Genomic DNA, 22,720 nt, shown 5'->3' on the forward strand with positions numbered 1-22,720 from the left:
TTGTTTCTTAGCAGTTTGTAGCAAGGGGATAATATGTTACTATCTATATGTTTATAACCCTCTTAGTACTTTTAAAGTCTTTGACTATCAGAAATATTTCCTGTGTTAATGACGAAATATGTGCCTACTGTCTTAAAGGACATAGATGTGTGTAACCAGCACTTCTTTTGTGGTAAGAAATCCTGATTCCTTATCTGTTGTGATGAGCAGAGCTGAGAGGAATGTGAAAATCGTAAGCTCCTCTGCTTTTCTAAACTTCACTGCTTTTCTAAACTTCACTGCATGCATAGCAAACTTTCCAGCAGTGCCTGCCCACACTCACTCCCAACCCCAGACACACACATTTTACCAAAAGTTTGGTAAGGAATAGGGTTATTTTGGTACTCTATTAGAAGTACATTTTTTCCCCTGAATTCTATCACAGATTTTATATTCTTTTGATACAATATGAGATTTTATGGAAGGCAGAGCAACTGAACATTAAAGCAATCTTACATATTAATTGGAGCCCAGGTTTAACTGAAAGTAATTAGGTATGTTACTTTCTTATAATTTTAGGATTGTATGCCATCTCTTGATTCTTCACAGTCAACGCCAACAGAAGAGCTATCATCTCAGGGCCAGTCCCACACTGATAAGATTGAATGCCAAGCAGAAACTTACCTAAATGCACTCTTTCGAAAGAAAGGTAATACTGGCATGCTTTGTCATTTAAATTTTGCAATGTTTAGAATATTTCTGATGCGGGATTTTTTTAAATATGTCAGTCCCTACTTCATTATTAACTACTTCCTCCTTTGTCTTACTAGAGCCAATAAGATTATCCGCTCTCTATGCTAGCCATTCATTTTCACCTTCCTGTTCTCAAACTCCTCCTTCATGAACATCACTCAAAAAACTTTTGTGCTTCTCACGTTCATTATTTTGTTGCTATTTTTACGTCTTTAAAAAGTGTTGGACAATGAAGAAGTTATAGATAGGTTTTATTGCGAGCCTATCCCTATAATGTATCTCTTACATCATTTCCAGCTGGCACCGCTTGAGTATTTGTCAGCTTGAGTATGCATGCTTGACATTAAAATGTCTGTATTTGTCTCTTTCTGGTGTCTTTCAACCACAATGGACCTTGTTTCGCTTATTCTTCTATTTGTTACATATCTGTAAGGAAAATGAGTTTTTATATTTAAATTGCTTGGGAAGATCATGGTCTTCCAGCTTTTGTACCTAACCATGCCTCTGGTTGTGGGTCGTCCTTAACCCCCAGATGGAGGTTGGGAGGACAGGGCGTGTGGGTGTGGGTGGAGTGTGCTGGCCTTTCCCTTCAGCCTGTAGAAATTGAGAAAGCACTCTGTCTTCTTCCTAGCCTGGGATTCATTCTGTTCCACTGCTCTTTAAAATTAGGGTCTAGCATATATTTTCTGCTAAATTGATAACTTCATATTTTAAAAAATATTAAACAGTAATGTTAAAAGTTTTGAATCTTTCATTTAGTTATTAATTTTTTGAAATTCTTTGTGTTCAATATGAGAATCCTTATTATAAAAATCACTAGCATAATTAAAAGACCTAAAGAACTACATATAAAAAAAAATGAAGTAGCTAAAAATAAAATAAAACCCTTTCCCTATGTGTTACTGAAATAGTGTTGGAGAATTTGGATTATCTTTAAAAAGTATATTTCTTCACAGTTTTTAGGGAGCTAATGTTAAAATAGCTTATTTTCTTATACGATTTACACCACGCTGATTTAGAAGAGTTATTCTGCCAGTGTGTTTACAATACTTAACTGTTAGACCTGTATCACCAAGAGCTTAACACACATGCAGTGTAACTACTTTGGAATTAATTATTCCTTATTGTTTCTTTGAGACATTTATATTGGTAGTAAGTTGTCAATATGAATAACTTTCAGTTTTTTTATAGTATGGAGTTAGCCTGTTCTCCATTGCTTTTTTAAAGAGTACTCAGTAAAAAACTTGGTACTATTTCAGCTGATTCAAGCATCTGTGTCTCCAAGAGGTCTCCTACCAATAGTTGGGTGAGTGTTGCTGGATATTTAGTGACCACTCAGTCTAGGAATTTCTTAGTTTTCTTCAAGGTCTTTTGAAAATTGTGGAAATTTTAAACGAGTCTTATTAGTATAGCAATTTTGTCTTATCAGGTCTTGTCTTTGGTAATTCCTTTCTTTGTGTAATATATCACCCTTTTCTGAATTTACTAGGGTTTTGTTGTTGTTATTGTTGTTTTAGTATTTTTCTTCAATAGACCATTTTAGAAATCTCCAGTATGATTTAACCAAAATGAGGAAAGGAAATAATACCTTTTAATGGTATTGACTTTGTTAGTTAATTAGATTGTCACTTTAAAAAAATATAATTAACTATACTTTGAGATAATAGACAATAAATGTGATTTTAAAGACACAAAATACATGGGTCTCTAGCAACTAAGATGTTGATGAAGCTTTTGTTTTCTGAAATTTTCCCTAATTTGATCATTTTTAAATATTCTGAATATTGACAGCGGTAGTATTGATACTTTGCCACTTACTGTGAGCAACAAGTTTGTATTGATTATCTTATTGAAATGTAAAGCAAAATTTTAATACTCTGTTTGAACTTATTTATTATATTTCTAACTTAGAATTTTTTGGGTTATGTTAATGATAAATATAAACTATTAATACTTGGATTAATAATGTCAAATAAGATTGAACATTAAAGCCTTTTACTGCCTGTGTCAGTTACTTTTCTTATTTCAGTGACAGAAATACTTGAGAGGGAAGGCTTATTTGATTTACTATTTCAAAAGATTTCAGTCCTTCATGGTAGGGAAGGCATGAAGGCTGAGCAACTTGAGCTTTCAGAGTTCTATATAGGAAAATGAGGCACAGCTCCTAACACAGCAGCCAGTCAGAGAAGCAAAGAGTGGGACCTTTAATTCTGGTACCATGACTGCTAGTGCTCAGGCAGAAGGTTTTTAGGTTAGAACCAGCTCAGATCCGCTGGGTCTTGTGTCCAAAGTACATGGTGTACTCAGCAATATGGACATACGTCAACTTTTTGGAGGCAACAATGGACAATAGCAATAGCCTGTGTTTTGGGATTTTCTTAGATAGCCCTGACCAACAACCTAAAGGGGGCTTCTCATGTCTGGTGTTAGGGGTTGTTAGTCTGTGCCTTATGGAGAGTCCAGATGAAAAAGATCATCTAAACTGTGTATGTATATCTATACACAGATGCAAGTGTCGTGTATAAACTTACATATCTGTGATTCCTTGTGATTTTTTTCTGACACATTTACCTCCTCCTCCTCCTGTATTAGTCTTTCTCCCTCCTCCTTAACTTCTGAGAAAATATTTCTTAAATGAATGAGTTATTAATAAAATAAATTGGGCTGGAGAGATGGCTCAGTGGTTAAGAGCATTGACTGCTCTTCCAGAGGTCCTGAGTTCAAATCCCAGCAACCACATGGTTCACAACCATCTGTAATGGGATCTGATGCCCCCTTCTGGTGTGTCTGAAGACAACAACAGTGTACTCATATATAATAAATAAATAAATAAATCTTTAAAAAAATAAAATAAATTATGTTCAGTTATCTAAATTTCTCTAGGTATTTAGTTGTATTGGTGCTTTATTTGTTTTATTTAAAGAAGTAAAGTATTTAGTACCTATATATATTATGAATATCAACCCATGGCTTCATTATGTTTTGATTTTTGTAGTGCTAGGATACAAACCCAAGGCCCTACCTATACTAGGCAGGTAGTCTGCTAATGAGCTATGTCCTTAACCCTTAGTTGGTTTGTTTGTTTTATTTTTCTTTTTTTCTTACTTTTTATTTTTTAGATTATACTTTAAAATAATGTCTATATATGTATGTACACATATATGTATATATTCAGGTTTTTTATGTATATAAACATAATCGTATAGCTACAAATGACCTTGTCAAATCTTATGTAAACTAAATTATATTTTAGATTTTAAGTTCACATTCTCTGATCACATAAAGTATTAAGCTTGCCTAAATTAGACAAAATATGTTCATGTTAGCTGAATCATATTGGTAGAAATATAATAAAATGAAAATATCTCTCATCAAACTGTTTTTCCTGTTTTATTTTTTATCCCATACATCCCTAGCAATGACCTAACTATTATTCTGGAAATTCATATGGTCCCTCAAAAAAAAAAATATAATGATGGATTTGATTGGTTGTTTGAAAGCTCTACTAATGAACACATTCCCCTTGAACTTAATAATAGCCACATTTTACATGTCAGGCTTTCCATGTCTTTGAGTTCAGTATAGACAGATTACGGCTGATACAGAATATATGATTTCTTAGGAATTTAGTTATTTATATGCTTATATTGCTTTTATTTAAATTTTTTTTTGGAGCTGGGGACCGAACCCAGGGCCTTGCGCTCGCTCTACCACTGAGCCAAACCCCCAATCCCGCTTTTATTTAAATTTAAGCATCTTTATGTTACTCTAAATTGGCATGACTCATTTAGGCCATAAAATTTCCTTTCCATGGTGTTTATTTATTTATGATATCATTGTGTCATATTTTGAGTTTCCTTTATGTGGGTTGCACTTTTACTTTCAAGAAACAACTACAATAAAATAATCCACACACTACTATTCACATTCAGTCTTGTTCATGAAAATATTTTTCATCTTATTTTCATCATATCTATAGTCATACTTTTATCGTCAGATAGATAGAGGGAGAGAAAGAGAGAGAGAGAGAGAGAGAGAGAGAGAGAGAGAGAGAGAGTGTGTGTGTGTGTGTGTGTGTGTGTGTGTAGGTATACTTGGAATCCCTGAAAAGTAAAGTAAGATAGGGAGATAAAAATAAGAGACTTTAGATATTACACAGTACAAAAGTAACCTTAAAACCAATCCTAAGATGCCCACTCTGCCCTTTTCTCTCCTTCTCCTGTTCTGAGACTTTATTTTTGCATAGTGATGGAGACTAAACCAGTGCCTTGAGCATATGAGGCAAGCAGTGTACTCTAAGCTACGTCCCCTACTGTGAACTCTTTAATTTCCGGAGCCAAGGACACCACCTCAGACTGCTTCAACCCGAAAGTGTTTGACTTTGTTAATCACCCCCCCCCATAACACTTGGCCTCCCTTAGATTCATGAAATGGTTTCCTTCCAGTCCCTTTACTGACTGAGCCTTGTTTGCCTTTTTCTCTGTACTGTTTTCCTCTGGTGAATTCAGTAAATAAATGAAGAGAGAATGAACAAGTTGGAGTAAAGAAAATTTTCCTACTTGGAAAAAAATAAACTTATTGTGTGTCTGTTTTTTTATCAGTACACGTGTGTTATCCTGTGTGTGGGGAGTAGGAGAACAGCTTGCAGGAGTAGTTTACTCCTACCATTTGGACCTTGGGATCAAATTAAGGTGGTCAGGCTCGGTGGCAAATGCCTTCCTTCACTGAGTCCTCTTTTTGACTCAGCTTCTCCTGTTATTCCAAATGGATCCCTGAAATTTTCTCTTCTAAAGCTAGAACTTCAACCACCGTTTAATTTCATCCTTTTCCCTACAAAAACTTAATTCTGTAGCTTCAGGACTCATTTTTAATTAAAATAAATCAGCTGCTAGTCCTGTTTTAGCTGTTTGATTTTTATTTATGTGTAGGTGCATATGTCTCTAAGAATGTGTGTAGGTGCCCACAGAGGCCAGCAGAGGGCATTAAAGCTGCTGGAGCTGGAGTTGACAAGTGGCGTAAGCTACCTGGCAGGGATGCTGCAGAATGGCACTCTGGTCCACTGTGAGAGCAGCAGGCACCTTCAGCTTTTGAGTCATTTCTTCAGACTCCCCTCCTGAGTGTTCTCAGACTCACATTCCTATTTACATCTGGTTGGGTACAGCCCACATGACATAGGAGGCACTACCTGTGACACGGGAGTTTCAGTTCCTCCTTTTCAATTCCCCTACACCTCTTTTCCTATGCCATTAGATCCCTTTCCTGCATAGCACCAGAAAATAGTATAGTATTGATGCTATGCTTTCTTTAATTCTTTCCTTATATTAAGATCATAGACTTATGGTGTATAAGTGAATGAATTTTTTCTCTCCAGTTTCCCAGGAAATGGTAGACTTTTAAACCTACTTTGTGTGTTGGGTTCTTTGCATAGCCAACTGAAATACCCAGTTCTGTTGAAAAGATACTTCCTACTTGATATTTCTTGGAACAGACTTTGTCACAGCTACTCAGCACCATTTGTTTTAATATGGAAATGATTTTTAAAACAATAAAAATATTTATTTAAAAATTTGATGCTAGTTTTATTTTTAGTACAAACGCATAATTACTATACTTAAAATTTTGTCCTGCATTTTACTGCTTAGTACTAGAATTAAAGGCAACTGAAATCCTGTTACATACATACCATTTCACACTCTCTTTTCTGATCCATTTAAAATCTTCTTTGAAGAAAGAAATGCTCTATCTCCTCAGAGGCTTGGCCTATTGTTATTTCCACACTTGCTAGATTCCTAAACCGTTACATTGTACAAAATGGAGCATGAAGTGTATGTATCTTTCTGAGCAAAGAAGGTATGATAACTAAAACCTATATCATGTAGAAATTGATTCACTCTTCTACACAGCTGTAATCTACTTGGTAGGGACCATGAATGAGTGATAAATAATTTAACTGATCTTTTATTAGCTTTAAGTTCTACATTTCACATAAACTCTAGTGGTTTCTGTAAATAGAGTATAATCACCACCGTTTGAAAATGTGTTTTATAATATACAATAAATTTTAAGCGTAGAATTTAAGTAATATAACAATACTTGTAGAATATTTAAGAAATTTTTAAAAATAGTTTTTACTCTTCAAAATAATATGCCAACTGAGAATATTAACCTTCATAAATTTTGAACTTTAGGGACAGAATTTTTTTAATATTTTATTTTAGTCCTTTATATAATAAGTACTGCCTTAATATGTTGCATAGTATATTAGCCATTCATAAGTTATATGTGTATATGCTTCTTTATATCTAGAGAGATGATAGCAAAAGGGAGAGAAGGAAGGAGTTATTTCTTGTTATCCATGAAAGATTTGTTGTAAGACCCTGCAGATACAAAACTTTCTACTTGTGGGGGTTGGGGATTTAGCTCAGTGGTAGAGTGCTTGCCTAGCAAGCACAAGGCCCTGGGTTCAGTCCCCAGCTCCGAAAAAAAGAAAAGAAAAGAAAAAAAAACTTTCTACTTGCTCTTGTCTCATAAAGTGGTACAATATGCATATATCTATTTATTTCTTTCCTACAGTAAGCATATCTGTATAATTCTGTGTAAATAGTTGTTAAACTGTTATTAAGAAATAATGACAGGAAACATATCTATACATGTTTGATATATATGTATATGTGAATATTTTTTATCCACACCTTGAATCTAAGGATATGGAACCTACAACTAATGAAAAGGGCTACTATTCTAGTCATTCAATTTATATATGATTTAAATATTTTATTTTATTTACTAATGTCTTCTTTTAAAAATGTGCATACACTAAGTGAGTGTTGATGATGCACCTTTAATCCCAGAACTCGGAAAACAAAAGGAGGTGAATTTCTGAATTTTGAGACCAGCGGAGTCTATAGGGCAAGTTCCAGAACAGCCAGAGCTGCAAAGAGAAACCCTATCAAAAAGCAAAACTGTATGGGCACTATGTTCTCATCTGTGGTACGTGCAGTAATATGACACAAAGCTTTAGATCATCACATGTAACATTGCAGTGTAGGACTGTTAGATCAGACCGATAAAGTAGAATTCTGATCAAAATAACATGCCAAACTGGGTATATAAAGACTGGTGAGCCCTCAGTCCCACACAGCGCTACAGTTACTTGAGGAAAGCTTGGAGTAGGAGAGGTGATCCACCCCAGTGACGAGCACACCAATTAGTTAGTCGTATAGTACTCAAATGGTTAGCCCTGAAAACATGCAGATGCTACATGTGGATCTAGTAGAAATAGAAGACAGAATTATAGGTATAATAAAAAAAAGCCCAACATATAAAAGCCCAACAGTGGTCAGTGGCCATCAATAGAATGTTGTTCATGGGTCATTTGGATATTTAAAGGAGTAATACAGGTTTTTTTATATAGAATAAAGGATTCTCAGAATGCTAATAAAATGAAAGGGTCCAATCACCAGGAAAACATTAATCTATAAAATCATGCAGGATATAGGGAATAAAGGAATATGGAATACAGATATTCAATATAAAAGTAACTTTGTATCAGAAATTGACAATTTTCAAGAATTCGGAAAGTTAAAGGCTTATCAAAGCTATAAAGTCTATAGCAGCCTTCAAAAGGAAGATTTCATGCTCTATAATTTACAGCCAGGCTGATTGATCTCTGACTGACTGGGGCTAGAATTTTGAATCTGAATTTGTTGACATGCTTAATCAACAGTGTTTCAAATTCCTACAAATGAAGAGAGAAACAGAATGAGAAAATGAGCAATCCAGTGATCCAGAGAGTCAGGTCATTAGCCTCACCACTTGAAGTGTGGAAGTACATTGTGAACTGGGCATCAGCACGGTGGAGTTGTCCCTGGAGGACATTGAAACCATCTCGGACACCCTCATTTATGATGGGAAAGTGGAGATAACTCTCATTGCTGTGAAGTATGGCACTGTTGGCAGTGTGGATGGACCCATGAAACGGTACAGGACAGGTTTGGTCCAAGCACCCTGTGGACTCAGTCAATTTTGATGACTGCCATGAAGGTAGTAAGCTTTCACCATCTAATTGTATTTGCATGACATGGTGGCTTGAATTTTAATAAAGAGCTGAGAATTTTACTTTTTTAAAAAAATTTTTTGTCAAGTGGAATTACTGAAGAGCAAATTATTAATGATAGGACATCAAATTTCTTTGAAAGCATTCTTTATGCTGATAGATACTGACTTACTGCTGTGAAAAACATTTATTAAGACAACACAAAGCAAATTAAGTTTAATGGGAAAATCATTCTTTAGTAAGTAAACCAACTTGAAGCACTAGAAGAGCACAACTTTGGACAGCCCAGGGAAAAGGTGCCAGTAAAGCTGCTGCTGTTGACCTAACCCAATGCTGTTGTCCAGGGAATAACTTCAGAGCAGGGGATTCAATCCCAAGGGGCTCTTAATTTGTCTCTCACTATTAACGCTGTAAGTTCTACTTCTGGCTTAGTTGTATTATTACTTGCCAGATTTTTTCCCCCAGATTCTTAATCTGTTTCTACTGTGTGATCCTCCCAACTACCAGCACCAAATTCTAATGTTGTAATCGAATTCCTATGTGGAATGTGATAAGTAGGACCTTTGCTGGCAGATGAGGTGACAGAATGTACATGAGGAGTCTTCATGAGTAGAATTAGGGCCTGAAAAGAAGAGACCCAAAGTGCTGTGTTGCCTTTCTGTCATGCAAGAACACAGGGAAAAGTAGAGGGAAGTGGGCCCTCATCAGATAGTGATCTACCAGCTTCTAGAAACTTGATAAATTATTTTCTTGATAAACCATCACTCTGCAGTGTTCTATTAAAGCAGGTAGAAGGACTTGACAGTATCTAATCTTTTAACTAAAGGTAAAACAAGATGGGCATGGTGGTGCACTCCTTTAATGCCTACACTTGGGAGGCAGAGGTGGGCAGATTTCAGTCAGTTCAAGGCTAGCCTAATCTCCATAGTTAGTACCAGGACAGCTGTCTTAAAAAATAAAAATAGGGAGGGGGATGTTTGCCCGGAAACCGGGAAAGGGAATAACACTCGAAATGTATATAAGAAATACTCAAGTTAATAATAAAAAAAAAAAAAAAGACAGAAAGTGTTTTAAACATGAACTACAAGATTGTAATAACAATTTTAAGAAATTACAGGCCAATTCTCATCCTGTGTATTCTGTTTCTCCTCGTTGCCAATAAATAAAAAAATTAATATATAAAAAAAAATAAAAATAGATCATTGCCTTTCATTCACTCTCTGAGGTGTGGGAAATAGGTGTTTCTTACCCTGTTTTATAGTGGTCTCCTTATTTTTTTAATCCTTTTTCTAAAATCATGGTGTGCCTGTCTATGTAGAGAGCCATCACTGTGCAGTTTGCCAGTCTCAGGTGCCAGGCATTGAAAACTAAGTTAATTTGCATGTTGTTGTACAGAAGATAGCCATATCTCTTTTAAGGATCTCAGCAATTGGGTTTTTAGTTTTTGATTTTGTTTTAAGACAGGGATTCTCTCTTTTGCTCTGTCTGTTGTCATGGAACTCACCCTATAGACCATGCTGCCTTTGAACTCAGAGATCCACCTCTCTGGTGCTGGGATTAAAAACCTTCTCCACTACGCCCAGCTCACTTTGTGTCTTAAGATTCTTTATGTCAACAATGACCAGTTGAAAGGATTCTCACTGCACTCCTCCTTGGGGCTGAGCCCTATCATTTTTCAGTGCTCTAAGTGAACACCATTGGAAGTGTTTCCTTGAGATAAATGGGAACAATAAAATTAAACTTGCTAGCTCATTTTTATTGCATGAATTTTGAGCTATAGAATTAGCATTTAATGGCCTAGTTATTTTTAAGTGTTAGATTATATGTAAGATACAGAAGGTTCTAGAAGACGGATACTGCAGGTTTCTTCTTGTTGTAGTAAGGGCTAGTATGAAGAACAAGTTTCAGTTTTCCTAGGTCTATCAAATAAACATTAGTCTTATTTTAAGTGGAAACTAAATAAAGGAGAATTACAAAGGAGAAAAATATTGTTTTATAAATATATTCTGTATTATGTCTTTCTTTTGTTGTAATAAAAGTCACTATAGCCCAGACTGCCCTGAAATTTACTTTATGGCCTAGAATAGCCTTGAACTTCTACTTTAGCCTCTCAGATGCTGTGATTACAGGTTAAACTGCCATTGCTGGATTTATATTATGTCTTGGTAATTAGATACTGAATTTTTAAATTTGCAACTAGTGGCTAGAAGTGTCCCTTGCCTCAGCAGAATAAAGAGATATTTAATTTTTTTCCTTATAGCATATTTTCTTACTCTGAGTATTAAGTGGAAAGCATAGATAAATTTAAAAATATAGCAACTGTTCTGTATAGTAAAATGAATTCTACAGAGATAAGCTATGATCCAAAGAAATTATCAGCCATCAAAATCATGACACCACAAAATCAAATTGAAGATCTTTTCCACTTAATGATAGGTATTTTGCTGAGAATACACACTCCAGTTTGTTGTGGACCTTGTTAAAAAAATGTTCTATACAGCCAGTCATAGTGGAGCACGACTTTTAATCCCAGCCCTCAGGAAGCGGATGCAGGCAGATCTCTTAAGTTCAAGAGCAGCCTGGTCTAAATGAGTTCAGGACAGCTTGGGGATGGGGATGGGAGAGGTGAAAAGAAAACGAAAAAGTGATCCATACAAAAACAGATGTCATGAGTCTGTGATTCTATGATTTTTTTTTTTTTAATGAACAGTAGTGTGGATTTTCACATGAAACTTCTAATCTGGTCTGGCAATAAATACAAGGGGTTTGATGGTGATCAATTGAATTCTGTGATGGGGCACAATGGTAGAAAACTCCTGGCATGAGGAAGGTCCTGGCTCAGCTGTTAGCCTAGCAATAAAGGAGTAGGTCAGGGACAGCTACAGAATATATGCCTTACAGCAGTGTGATCCAGTAAGACAGGTGGAGCTCAATCTGTCTCCAACTCCAGTTGGATTTATAGGTATGCACCATAACATGTGGCCAGATAGCATTTTTCTGTCATGATTGAAATAATCTATATTGTACAGTAACCTGAAGCCAGCTTTCTGGTCAGCACTTAAAACAGTAAAAGTTAAAGAATTTTTTTTATTCAGTTGCCTATGGATACCGCTCATATTAGGCAGCACAGCTCAACAATCAGAAAGCTCTGCCGAATACTCTCCCTGGGGATTATTAAACCTCACACTGAAATATATTAGTTTGTAATTAAAATACGTTTTTAAATAATTCATTTTAAAGGTTGAAAAAACAAATTAATTTAAAAACATTAATTATATATCTAATATAAACAGACAAAACCAAAAAATCTAAGTTTGAGTCTACATGAGTTATTTGAGATTGATAATTACGTACTTTGCACTTTTGAATTCTTAAAAATTATTAACTTACATAAATAACATTAGTTTACAATTTGTTTTATACCCAGGATAAAAATAAATGATTATTTCTGCTCTTCATTTCCACATGAACAATTACAGTAGACCTATATGATTGTGTTCCTGCCTTTTAAAAATACCTGTTGTTAAAAGTTGAGTATTTCATGGCTTCTTGTATTTAGAAACCCCCAAATCATTTCGGGGTAAAACAATAGTTTCATATTGACTCTGGGTTTGATAAAAGTGTGGAAAATCACACTCCTGTATCCATTCCAAGCTCTGCACCACCAAGTACAAGTGTGCTGGAAATCCTCAGCATCACAATAGTCACAAGATACTGAGAAGTGTGTGTATGTGTGTGTCTGTGTCTGTGTGTGTGCATGCGTGCGTGTGTGCATGCACATGCATCCTATGACCCTTAGTGGAAACGTTAAACATGAAAAGAAAAACTTTCCGATGTTTCAGACCCCAGAGCTATTGGGTGGGGTAATATAGTTGTCATAACTAGAGCTGAGCACCTCAGAGCCTTAGTCCCTGCACACTGATGAGACTGTGCCACTCTCCCATCCCTCATCAGAGAAGCCTCACACAGAGCCACAGCTTCCAGCTGCACTTTTACATGAAGATTCTGTCAGTGCAATTTTCATAGAAGTAGTGCTTTGTTACAAAGAAAATATCACACCTTATTTAGCAGTGTGATAAAGGACTTATCTATATTAGATTTGGAGTCTAAGAGAATGATTAGGTTTTGACTTTCTCTTATTTAGCTAAATTATGGAAGAAACTCAAAATTTTTATGATTTGGTTAATTTTTACCTTTTTTAATGTGACCAACAAGAGAAAATTACTATCTCACCATTTTAAGTTTTTGTGTAACTATGGGCTATTTGGTTTAGTTTAATATTTTCTGTTGGCTGGTTATATATTTTAACTATAACCCACTCACACTGTCTTGTAGTTTATTGACTTCTCAACCCCAAACTTGAAACAAGTTATCTATGCTTATAACTGCAGCCAATATGTCCATAGCACATGCTTCCTACAACTGTGTATGTGGATTCAGGTGTTCAGATATTCGCTGAAGTACAGACCTTCTATTTACATGGAAATACATCATCAGTTCTTCTGAATCAAAGCCACCTAGAGAAGTGCTTGTTTTCATTGCTTCAGATGGGAAAACACAATATAAACTAGCTTTTGGAGCTTGTTTTTTGTTTCTAATAAAGTGCTCAGTAAAAGAATTAAAATAAGTGGGACTGGCAGAAGAGAAGGGACAGGGTGAAGTGTAAAGTGAATAATGAGAAAGAGAATTAAAATAGAAAGGACTATTGATGGCAGAGTTGAAATAATTTTAAAATTAAAATAATAACTTGAATTTTTATCTCATGGCCTGCTTGGTAAAATGAGGATGCATGTTGTATGCCGATAGCATGTAAATGAATAAATGAGGAAGAAAGGATAGTTCTTCGCAGAAAAACTCCAATTTTAAGAACGCATAGAATAATGAACGAAATAAAAATGCTTCCCGTACAAAGCACAGCAATAAGTGTTGGACTCAATGAGTAAGTACTGAAACCAATGGAAAAGGCGTGTGCTGTGCAGTGACATTTTTGGCTGCTTACTTTATGCCTTATATATTCAGAACCACCAGGCTGTAAACCATTTGTTGCAGTAAATCTCCAACCTAAATAAGCTGGTGCAAAGAACACACAACTCAGTTATATTCATAATACTTAAAAGCCGTACGCTTAGATTGGGCATATAAACCACTACACTGCTCTCTATCCCCAGCTATGAGAACCCTTGCTTCTTGTGGCTTCTCCAGGTTACATGGTTTTGGTCCATCTTCCTCTGTCTCCACATCTGTCTCCTTCTCCTCCTCCTCTCTCCCCTCCTTAAAACCTCCAGCCCACTCCCTTCCACTGCCCAATCACAGCTGTAGCCTGTATTTGACCAGGTAAAATGGGAAGAAGGTTCACTTGAAATTACCTGAGTACTTGATCCACTACTCCTCTGGCAGCCCCTCTTGAGGAAACAGAATTAGCATCAAAATACAAACAGTACAGAGGTAATCTACAACAATCCTCCATTAAGTACTTTTAAAATACTTCTCTTCAGTGACTTTACTGTTCAGTAACCCTTTGTTACTGTGGAAGTGAGGAATATTTGGTCATTATTTTTCTGTGGACTGTGGGGTTTTTAATTTTTTAAATTCTTTGTTTTTGGAATTAAAATATAATTACATCAATGCCCCCCACCTTCTCAGATATGTAGCCTCCTTTTCTTTTAATATTGGGGTGTGTGTGTGTGTGTGTGTGTGTGTGTGTGTGTGTGTGTGTGTTGTGTTCTGTTTTCCTTACTTTTTTTTTCTTTTCTCTCACCTCCTTCCATCCCTCCAGTCCACCTGCCCTCACCCCTGAAGTTAAGAGAAGGATCTTTGATGTTTGCCACACTGGAGTGCTTAGGCTCCTACTTTAGCCTCTAAGTAGCTAGGACTAAAAAGTAACAAATCATGATCATAAAGAGCCTTGATACTTGATTTTTAGTAATTATATTCATAACAACAAAAGGCAGCTTTAGTTAGATATAGCTTAGTTCCCTTGCAGCTCTTTTTAAAAATACTTGTCAGTAATTGTTTGCCTTTATCTGGGGTCTTAGCCCATTCAGAATAGAAGCTGATGAGTTCAGAAAGCAGTGTTTAGAAGGGTGTTATTGGCAGATACTCTGTAGACAAGAGCAAACACAGAAATAGTTGAGTACTAAGACTCTGTATTCTTTCTGCTCTGCAGCATTTGAGCAGTGCACATGGGGTTTGTTTGCTTTTTTTGTCTGTTGTGAGCAGTATGTGAACAGTGTTTTAATTTCTGTAGTAGTCATTAAACTTGTTTAGAATAGATGTTTTAAACCCCCGTTTAAAACACAGCAGTGTGCTTGGTTTTATGTCTTTCCTCCAAGTAGCCCAGCCATAGCACAGCTCATGCACTGTGAGTGCTGTTATTTGTTAAAGTAGGTAAGTTTGCCAGTTAGTGACCCTGCCATTTGTGTGGGAAAGGAAAAGGGCTTATCCAAACAACTAATTTGTGGGTCAGAGATTGGGACAGAAAACATATAACCTATCACTAGAAGTGATCCTCCAATGTTTGCCCGGAAACCGGGAAAGGGAATAACACTCGAAATGTACATAAGAAATACTCAAGTTAATAAAAAAAAAAAAAAAGTGATCCTCCAGCATTTTGAATACTTTCTAGTCACATTTTCTCTACATGCTGTGTGTAGACATAATGAGTATTGAGCTAATGCAGTTTTGAGCGGCTTACCAAGCTCTTCTTCAGTATGAAGAGAATAGTTCACACTTTCTGCCCTGTGTCACTATAAGTTACTTTGTTTACCATAGCAGTTAGGCTATGTGTTGAAGTGTTCTTTCTCAGAAACACGTTTTAAAACCCATGGATGGATGGATGGACCTAGGCTGCTATGTATTGTCTCCTCTGAACTTGTCCTGGATAATAGAATACAGTAGTTTGTTGTGTAGCAAGTGCACACTGGATGAAGCAGAAAGGGAGTGGAATGTATGGGTCTGAGGATATAGAAAAAGATTACTGGTTTGAATAGATTTTTAAAGATTTGTTTTCTTTTTTGAAAATATTTAGAAATGTCTGAGTCTTTTCTAACTTTCCTCCTTTCACAAACTGTCCTTTGACCTCTTTATGATATGAGGAAATGAATATACTAGTTTACGTTTCCAGTGTGAGATGACTCTTACTCATTTGTTGTTATGACTTCTGTTGTTCTCTCTCAAGTCTTATGTCCTTTTAATTTTTCTTCTTAGCTCCAAGCTTCAGAGCCTGGAGATCTACATATTCCCCCAAAATTCATAGGCAGAATTTAATTGGCTCATGAATTTGAATGGGAGAAAAATAATTCCAGTTTATTTTCAACTAGCCCAATTGAATTTTAACATCTTTACATTTAAATATAGACAGCTATCAACTGTGATTTTTAATATCTATTCTAGTATTATTATCTAGTATTTATCTATTCTAGTATCATAGATACTTTTATGATACAATGTCTTTTAAATTACATTATCATTACTTTGAACTTGTGGTAGATACTAGATTATTATTAGATCTTAGATTGTAATATATTGTGGAAGAATGCTGTGTAATTACCTCAATTGTTTTTCAACTGTACTGATATATATATCCATCCATCCATCCATCCATCCATCCATCCATCCATCCATCCATGGGTTTTAAAACGTGATTCTGAGAAAGAACACTTCAACACATAGCCAACGGAGTGCCTGCATGACAATGTTTATGAGTCTCATTTGTTCCTTTACTGTTTGATCTTTCTGCTTCATCTGTTCCCTACTATGCCTGTTCTAGCCTTCAGATTTTTTTCTGCTACACCACTTAACCTGTGCTTAACCTGTGCTTAAATGCTACCAGCCTCTTATCCAAAGTCTATGTTAGTGACTAGATATACATATACTGCAGGAAGAATTTTAGAGCATTAAATTTAAAGTAAACTTGTTATTGTTGTAAATCTGTTACTTTTCTTTTTAAGTCCCCACTAAACTGGGCTACTGATACCTTCTGACCCAAAATTAAAATAAAAGCTGTTTTTGTTTTTTGATACATCCTCAGTAAAGAGTAATTGAGACATATCAAAATTGTGTTGTGTTCACTACAATGATCATTATAATGATACAAGATCAATACTTATCACTAATAAGGCCACTGTGATTATTCTTAGACAAGTTTCTTGACACTGTTACTCCTCTAGGGAAAATTCATGAATATTGTCTTGTGAGGTCACAGGGTTATTGCATACCTAGAATGCATTGATGACTGCCAGACCATTCTCTCGAATGTGATGTTTGGTTTCCTTAGCAGATCATGAGGGTTTCATTGCTGCTGTCCTAATGGGTGTGGATTGATGCTCTGAGCAAACGTGTACACTTCTCTTTTTAAAGTGTCTGCTTGAATTACTGCGCCATATTTAACTGAGTTGCCGACTATCATTGGTGATTTGTAGATATTCTTTATATATTCTCAACAGAAATTCTTTGTCAAATTATCAATGTTCTGTATTTACTGAATATTCTTTTTCTGAAGCAATTTTATGTCTTGTACTTGAGTTGTTGGACCGATTAACATTATAATGCTTACTACATACTAGTTTATGTCCTTCATTTATTAGTAGGGAAATTAGATACTTAGAACCACAGGAAATGAACATGACCTAGCTCTGAAGCCCTAGGAGAGGCGTGGCAAATTTACCTATAGAGTAAAAAAAATACGAATTGTATATTGTAAATGTTTTTTTTTATAACATATTAAGTTTTTGGCACATACATTAAAATAAAATTGTAGTTGCAAGATGATTATAGGATTTATAAGATCAACATGGTCTAGATAGGGATAATCCTTCCATATAGAAATATATTTGGGGGTTGGGGATTTGGCTCAGTGGGCCCTGGGTTCGGTCCCCAGCTCCGAAAAGAAAAAAAAAAGAAAAAAAAATATATATTTGAAGAGGATATTATTTGTGTATGTTTGTATATCTGTGTGAGAGAGTATGTATAAAATTTATGAACATGAGACTCAAGTCAAATGACTTTTCTGTTTGCTCTTATAACAGCTACAGAACTAGGCCATAATTTGTTCTGCTATATCACCCTTTAGTGAAAATACATACCTAGGTTTACCAGTAGTTGATAATTGATAGATAATATACATATCCTTTCTATTTGTGTTAGCTGTATTTCTTAATTGTGAAGACAAGTTTGTGTACTTCCTTTGTCTTTTAGTATTCTTTGTATCATACTTCTTACGATAGTTCCCTGGGGAATGTTTTATATTTTTCATTTATCCCTTTATCGCATGAGATTTTCAGCAAAGGAAAGGGGTAAATTTAAAGGTTTATTTTTCCTTAGTTAATATGAATGATGTGAGTAACCATCCTAGTTTTTTTACATTCTACTGTGAAAAATACTTTAAAGGGTTAAATTAATACTACCATTCACCATGCAGTATTACCACAATCTGATGATGTAAACCATGACTGTAGGAAAGGACCCATTGTTTTTAGAGTTCTTTTCCGTTCATGTAGTGTAGTAGGAATGTTAATGCTCCTTGTGTGAGTGTACCAACATAAGTGTGCCACACATACCACTGGAAATGCATTTGCAATAGTCATCAACACTTGGGAACCCTCTGGCGAGCTCAGGTCATGGTTATGTTGACATTAACATACAAGATAGATAAAACCAGCCTAATGTATATCTCTGGATTGTTTGGGAGAATTTAAAGTTTAATAATTTTTTCCTTCTTAAAAATTATTTTATATTCTATCAAGGTTAGAAGATAACTTGAAAAGCAAGTTTTCTTCTTCCTCCTTCTGGATCCTGGGGATCAAACTCTTGGTGTCAGGTGCTTCTTACCTGCTGATCCCTCCCACATAGGGTTCATGCACATATATCTATCTACACACTGGCCCTCATGCAATACAATTGTTAGCCCTGTATATAAATTATACAAGATAAAACATACAGCATTTGTGAAATTAAAGTAAAATAGTCCATACCTAGTAAGCATATTGATACATAAAATGTATTTGCTTGACATAATGTGTACTGTAAGTTGTTCCCTGAATTCATGGTTTCACTTTCTGTGGTTCAGTTGCACATGGTCAAACATGATCTAAGACTAGTAAGTGGAAAATTATAGAAATAATACACAAACGTTTAAGTAACCTTACTGTAGTATGTTATTTCTGCAGAAGAGTATTTGGTATTAAGAGGTCTATGAGTAGTAGAAACAAGCCTTAAGTGAAAGTGAGTGAATTGTTCAGAGGGATTATAAATATGTTTAACATATACCATTTTATATTCTAATTTTTATATTAATTGTTGTTTCTTTTTACTTATTTTTTAGTCTACTACATCACATTGATAAACTTTTTATCATAAACATGTATGTACAAGCAAAAATACAGTTTCCAGGGTTTTATAACTTTAGATATCTAAAAGCAACTTGGAATACATCATATATGGATAAAGGAAAACATTCCATAGCTTTTTGCTTGTACTAATCTGGAGCCTTCCACAGAATTTTATGTTAATTATTCCAGCTGAGAAAAATTAATAGAAACATTGTTATAATTTGACCTTCAAATCAACACAGGTAACATTAGAAACATGCACAAAATGGAAATGATGAGTCAAGGTAATCCATCATGTTCTGTTTTACAATGCAGTATCCTTTGAACACTTACTCTCTGAACCCAGGAAATAAATTTATATTAGGGCATATATTTATTGCCTTTGAACCAAATAAGTTCAGATTATATAGTTTCTTTTGCATTTTCTACCTGCCTTTCAAACTGTGTGACCCCAAGAACCAAACTGATTTGAGTTTGAAAAATGATCGTGATGCACTAGGATTTATATTATTGATACCACGTGGTCTTGCCTTAGAGATAAGCTGGTGTTGGAAGCTCTGTCACTATCCATGCCTTGCTCTTTCTTTCTCTGTTTTTCATTCTCTGTAGAAATACACATAGGTTAAGTCCTATGTAGATGTGGTAGATCTGAAAGTCTTCCTGTAAAGTCAGCATAATGATGTATGCCTGTAACCTTAGCACTTCTGAGGTGAAGTAAGAAGGATCAGGAGTTCAAGGTCACCCTTGGCTGCACAAGGGTGTCTGTCTCTCTCTCTCTGTATAAATATACACACAAACATATATCTACACACACATACACACACACACACACACACACACACAATCGCTCAGTCAGAAGTCATGAATGACCATGCTTCTCAGCTCTTACTGTCATGTCTTTATTTTAAAATATAGAGTTAGGAGATGGCTTAATCAGTGCCTACCATGTAAGCTTTAGTACCTGATTTTAGATCCTTAGTATGCATAGGAAAGCTGGGTGTGGTAGCCATGGAGATATTCAGACAGGAAGATCCCTGGAGCTCAGTGGTCAGTAAGCCTGGTCCAATGGATGAGCTCCAGGTTCAGTAAAAAACTGCCTTTAAAAAATGATATGGAATATGATACCCAGTGTCCACCTCTGTCCTCCACACATGTGCGTACACAAACAAATACATGCACCAGACATACCCACAAAAAATGAAATTTTAATGCCAAGGTGTATGTGAACACTTGTGCTTGTAAATCAAAATTAATACATCGTTTTGTGCAGTCAAATATTATATGAGCACATATAATATTTGTACACAAATTTTGTGTAACTGACGTATACTAGGGACTCACTTCCCAAAATGGATCATTTCTACTATTATTGTATATTAGGCCTCATTTGATTCTAGGTTTTTCAGCTTACTGTTAAATTATGTTCTAAAAGTTTATTGGAACTCTTGAGTAGTAGTTGTCCATGAAAATAGGTGCCAACATGAAGTCTCCTGCAGCAGAAGTCTATAGTGCTCATTAATGGTGAGTTCTTATTCACTGTCATTATAATTTGTCTATTGAGAATTTGAGTTTCTTATCTAAAAGAATGAGAATTTATTTTCTATTCTCTCTCTAGATAATACTTTGATTCCGTCCTATCTTTTCCTAGCCTCACCAAAGTGGCTTACTTAGTATACTTTACTCCTTCATCAGGGAGTATACTGCAAAATAACCAGACACTTGTATGAAACCATTTGTCAGTTAGCCAAAATAAAAAGGTGGGGGATTGAGTTCTTATACCTCAGAGCTACTTCATTTGTTGTCCATAGAAGTACATAGCATGCTTTTCCAGTGAACTCCCGTGGCTGAGTGACTAGTTGCTTGAAAAATTACTTAAGGTGCTTACACTCTGTTTTTTTATTTTATTTATTTTTAAATTTCATATATGGATACTATATTTGCATCATTTCTCCCTTCAACCCCTCCCCCCAAGAAACATTGCTTTAGTGCTTTATTATGTCTTAGCCTGAAGAGAATAGAAACCTTAAACTGTGTTCATGCCATGTTTAGTGAATGCTTTTCAGTATGGAGAAAACAAGTTTGCTGGGATTCTTGCCTGCTAGTAGCTGGAAAGTGTCAGGTGGACCTGCCCTGCGCATGCCACAGTGTGAGTTAGAACTTGGCTTGCACATAGTATCATATAGTGCCATCTTGATTTGCCTGTAGTGTTTAGGCACTGTCTAGCAGTTCTCCAAAGTATAATTCCTGTATTTTTAAAGATTAGGTACCTAACTATGGGATGAAATAACTTGCACTTAAAAGAAGAAATATTGATTAACTCCTTCTTAGAGCTTTAATCATATCACTTATTGGTAAAGAGAATTTCAAAAGCATGTTTCAAACCAAATATTATGAGGAGCATTGTGTATCTTGTTATTCTTTATTCTAAAGTAATGTTTCTCAACCTGTGGGTCACAACCTCTTTGGAAGTCTAACGACTTTCACAAGGGTTGGGTCACTTAAGATAATCAGAAAACAACATGTATTTCCTATGGTCTTAGGAAGAGACACCACTCCTCTGTCTTTAGACAGATCCACATGTAGATAAGCCAACATACCTGGACACAGACACCCGAACAAATGCAAGGGTATGTGATAGGGTTGACACCATAGGGCACTTTGGCAGACCAGTCAGTCACACATGTGTAGAGAAGACTAATGTGTTGAAAGCAGCAATATTGGAGGTAAAACAACACTTCATGAATTACTTTTGCTGGGTAAATATAAAAATCATTAACTACTGCAAAAAAATAGTAGCTGTACCATGGGAACTTAATTTTTTATATTCCTATTGAATACTGCCCCCTTGTGATAGTTAAAGGAATATAAAGGAAAAGAAACAAAAAAAGTAAATCATAGGAAACATTAATGAACTGTATTAAATGAACTGTGCCATGTATGATCTTTTGTATTAAAGCTATTGTTATTCTCATTAGAAAACCATACCATGGTTCGTGTAGAGGAGAAGACTAAGGAAAGAAAATATAGTAAGAGTTTTTGTACAGTGTGGTTTGACCTCAACAATTGTAGCAGGAGTTGAGAAACCATAATGTGGTATTTGTTGTGAAATTGAACAAACTAAAAAGCCATTTTGATAGCAAGCATCTGAGTTTTGCTGGCAAAGATACCAACTACTTTAGAAGCAAAGAGGATGGACTCAAGAAAGGCAGACTTGACACTAGTGGTAGGTACCACAAACACAACGTAGCAGCCGAGGAAGCTTCCTGTTGGTGGCACAGTCAGAGTGTTGGGGAAGGGTTTTTGCCAGCAGCCAGAGACATTGTTCAAGTTCTTATTGGAGGTGAGTTTATTATGCAGTTGAGTGCAATTTCCTTATTTAAGGACACTGTCTACTGAAGAAAAGATGGCATATCTGCTGATATTCTTGGTCAGGTAATCCAGGAAATTAAATATGTTCCACTTCCAATATTCAGTATCCAGCTTGATCAATCTACAGACGTTGCAGATTGTTCACAGTGACTGATTTATGCAAGGTGTATTAATGATAGTGACTCTACACTTGATCTTAGCCAAAAGGCCGAGAAGCGATAATGATAGTGACTCT

The 22,720-nt window shown here is 35.5% G+C and overlaps 1 protein-coding gene and 1 pseudogene across 14 annotated transcripts in view; both read left to right on the forward strand.

Moving 5' to 3' along the window:
• Lcorl (ligand dependent nuclear receptor corepressor like) overlaps positions 1–22,720 on the forward strand; it is a 131,558-nt gene that overhangs the window by 53,401 nt on the left and 55,437 nt on the right. For 12 of the 14 annotated variants that reach the window (XM_032916192.1, XM_032916191.1, XM_032916193.1 and 9 more), the window contains one exon: positions 559–688. The exons of 1 other annotated variant lie outside the window; for it this stretch is intronic. In XM_032916192.1, coding sequence (XP_032772083.1) covers positions 559–688 — 130 coding nt within the window. Of the gene's footprint in view, positions 1–558; positions 689–1,991; positions 2,039–22,720 lie in introns of all 14 variants that reach the window. One more of the 14 variants, XM_032916204.1, reaches the window with a different exon arrangement.
• Positions 5,766–9,087, forward strand: LOC116912618 (annotated as a pseudogene).

This window comes from Rattus rattus, chromosome 11, assembly GCF_011064425.1.
Source record: "Rattus rattus isolate New Zealand chromosome 11, Rrattus_CSIRO_v1, whole genome shotgun sequence".
NCBI lineage: Eukaryota > Metazoa > Chordata > Mammalia > Rodentia > Muridae > Rattus > Rattus rattus.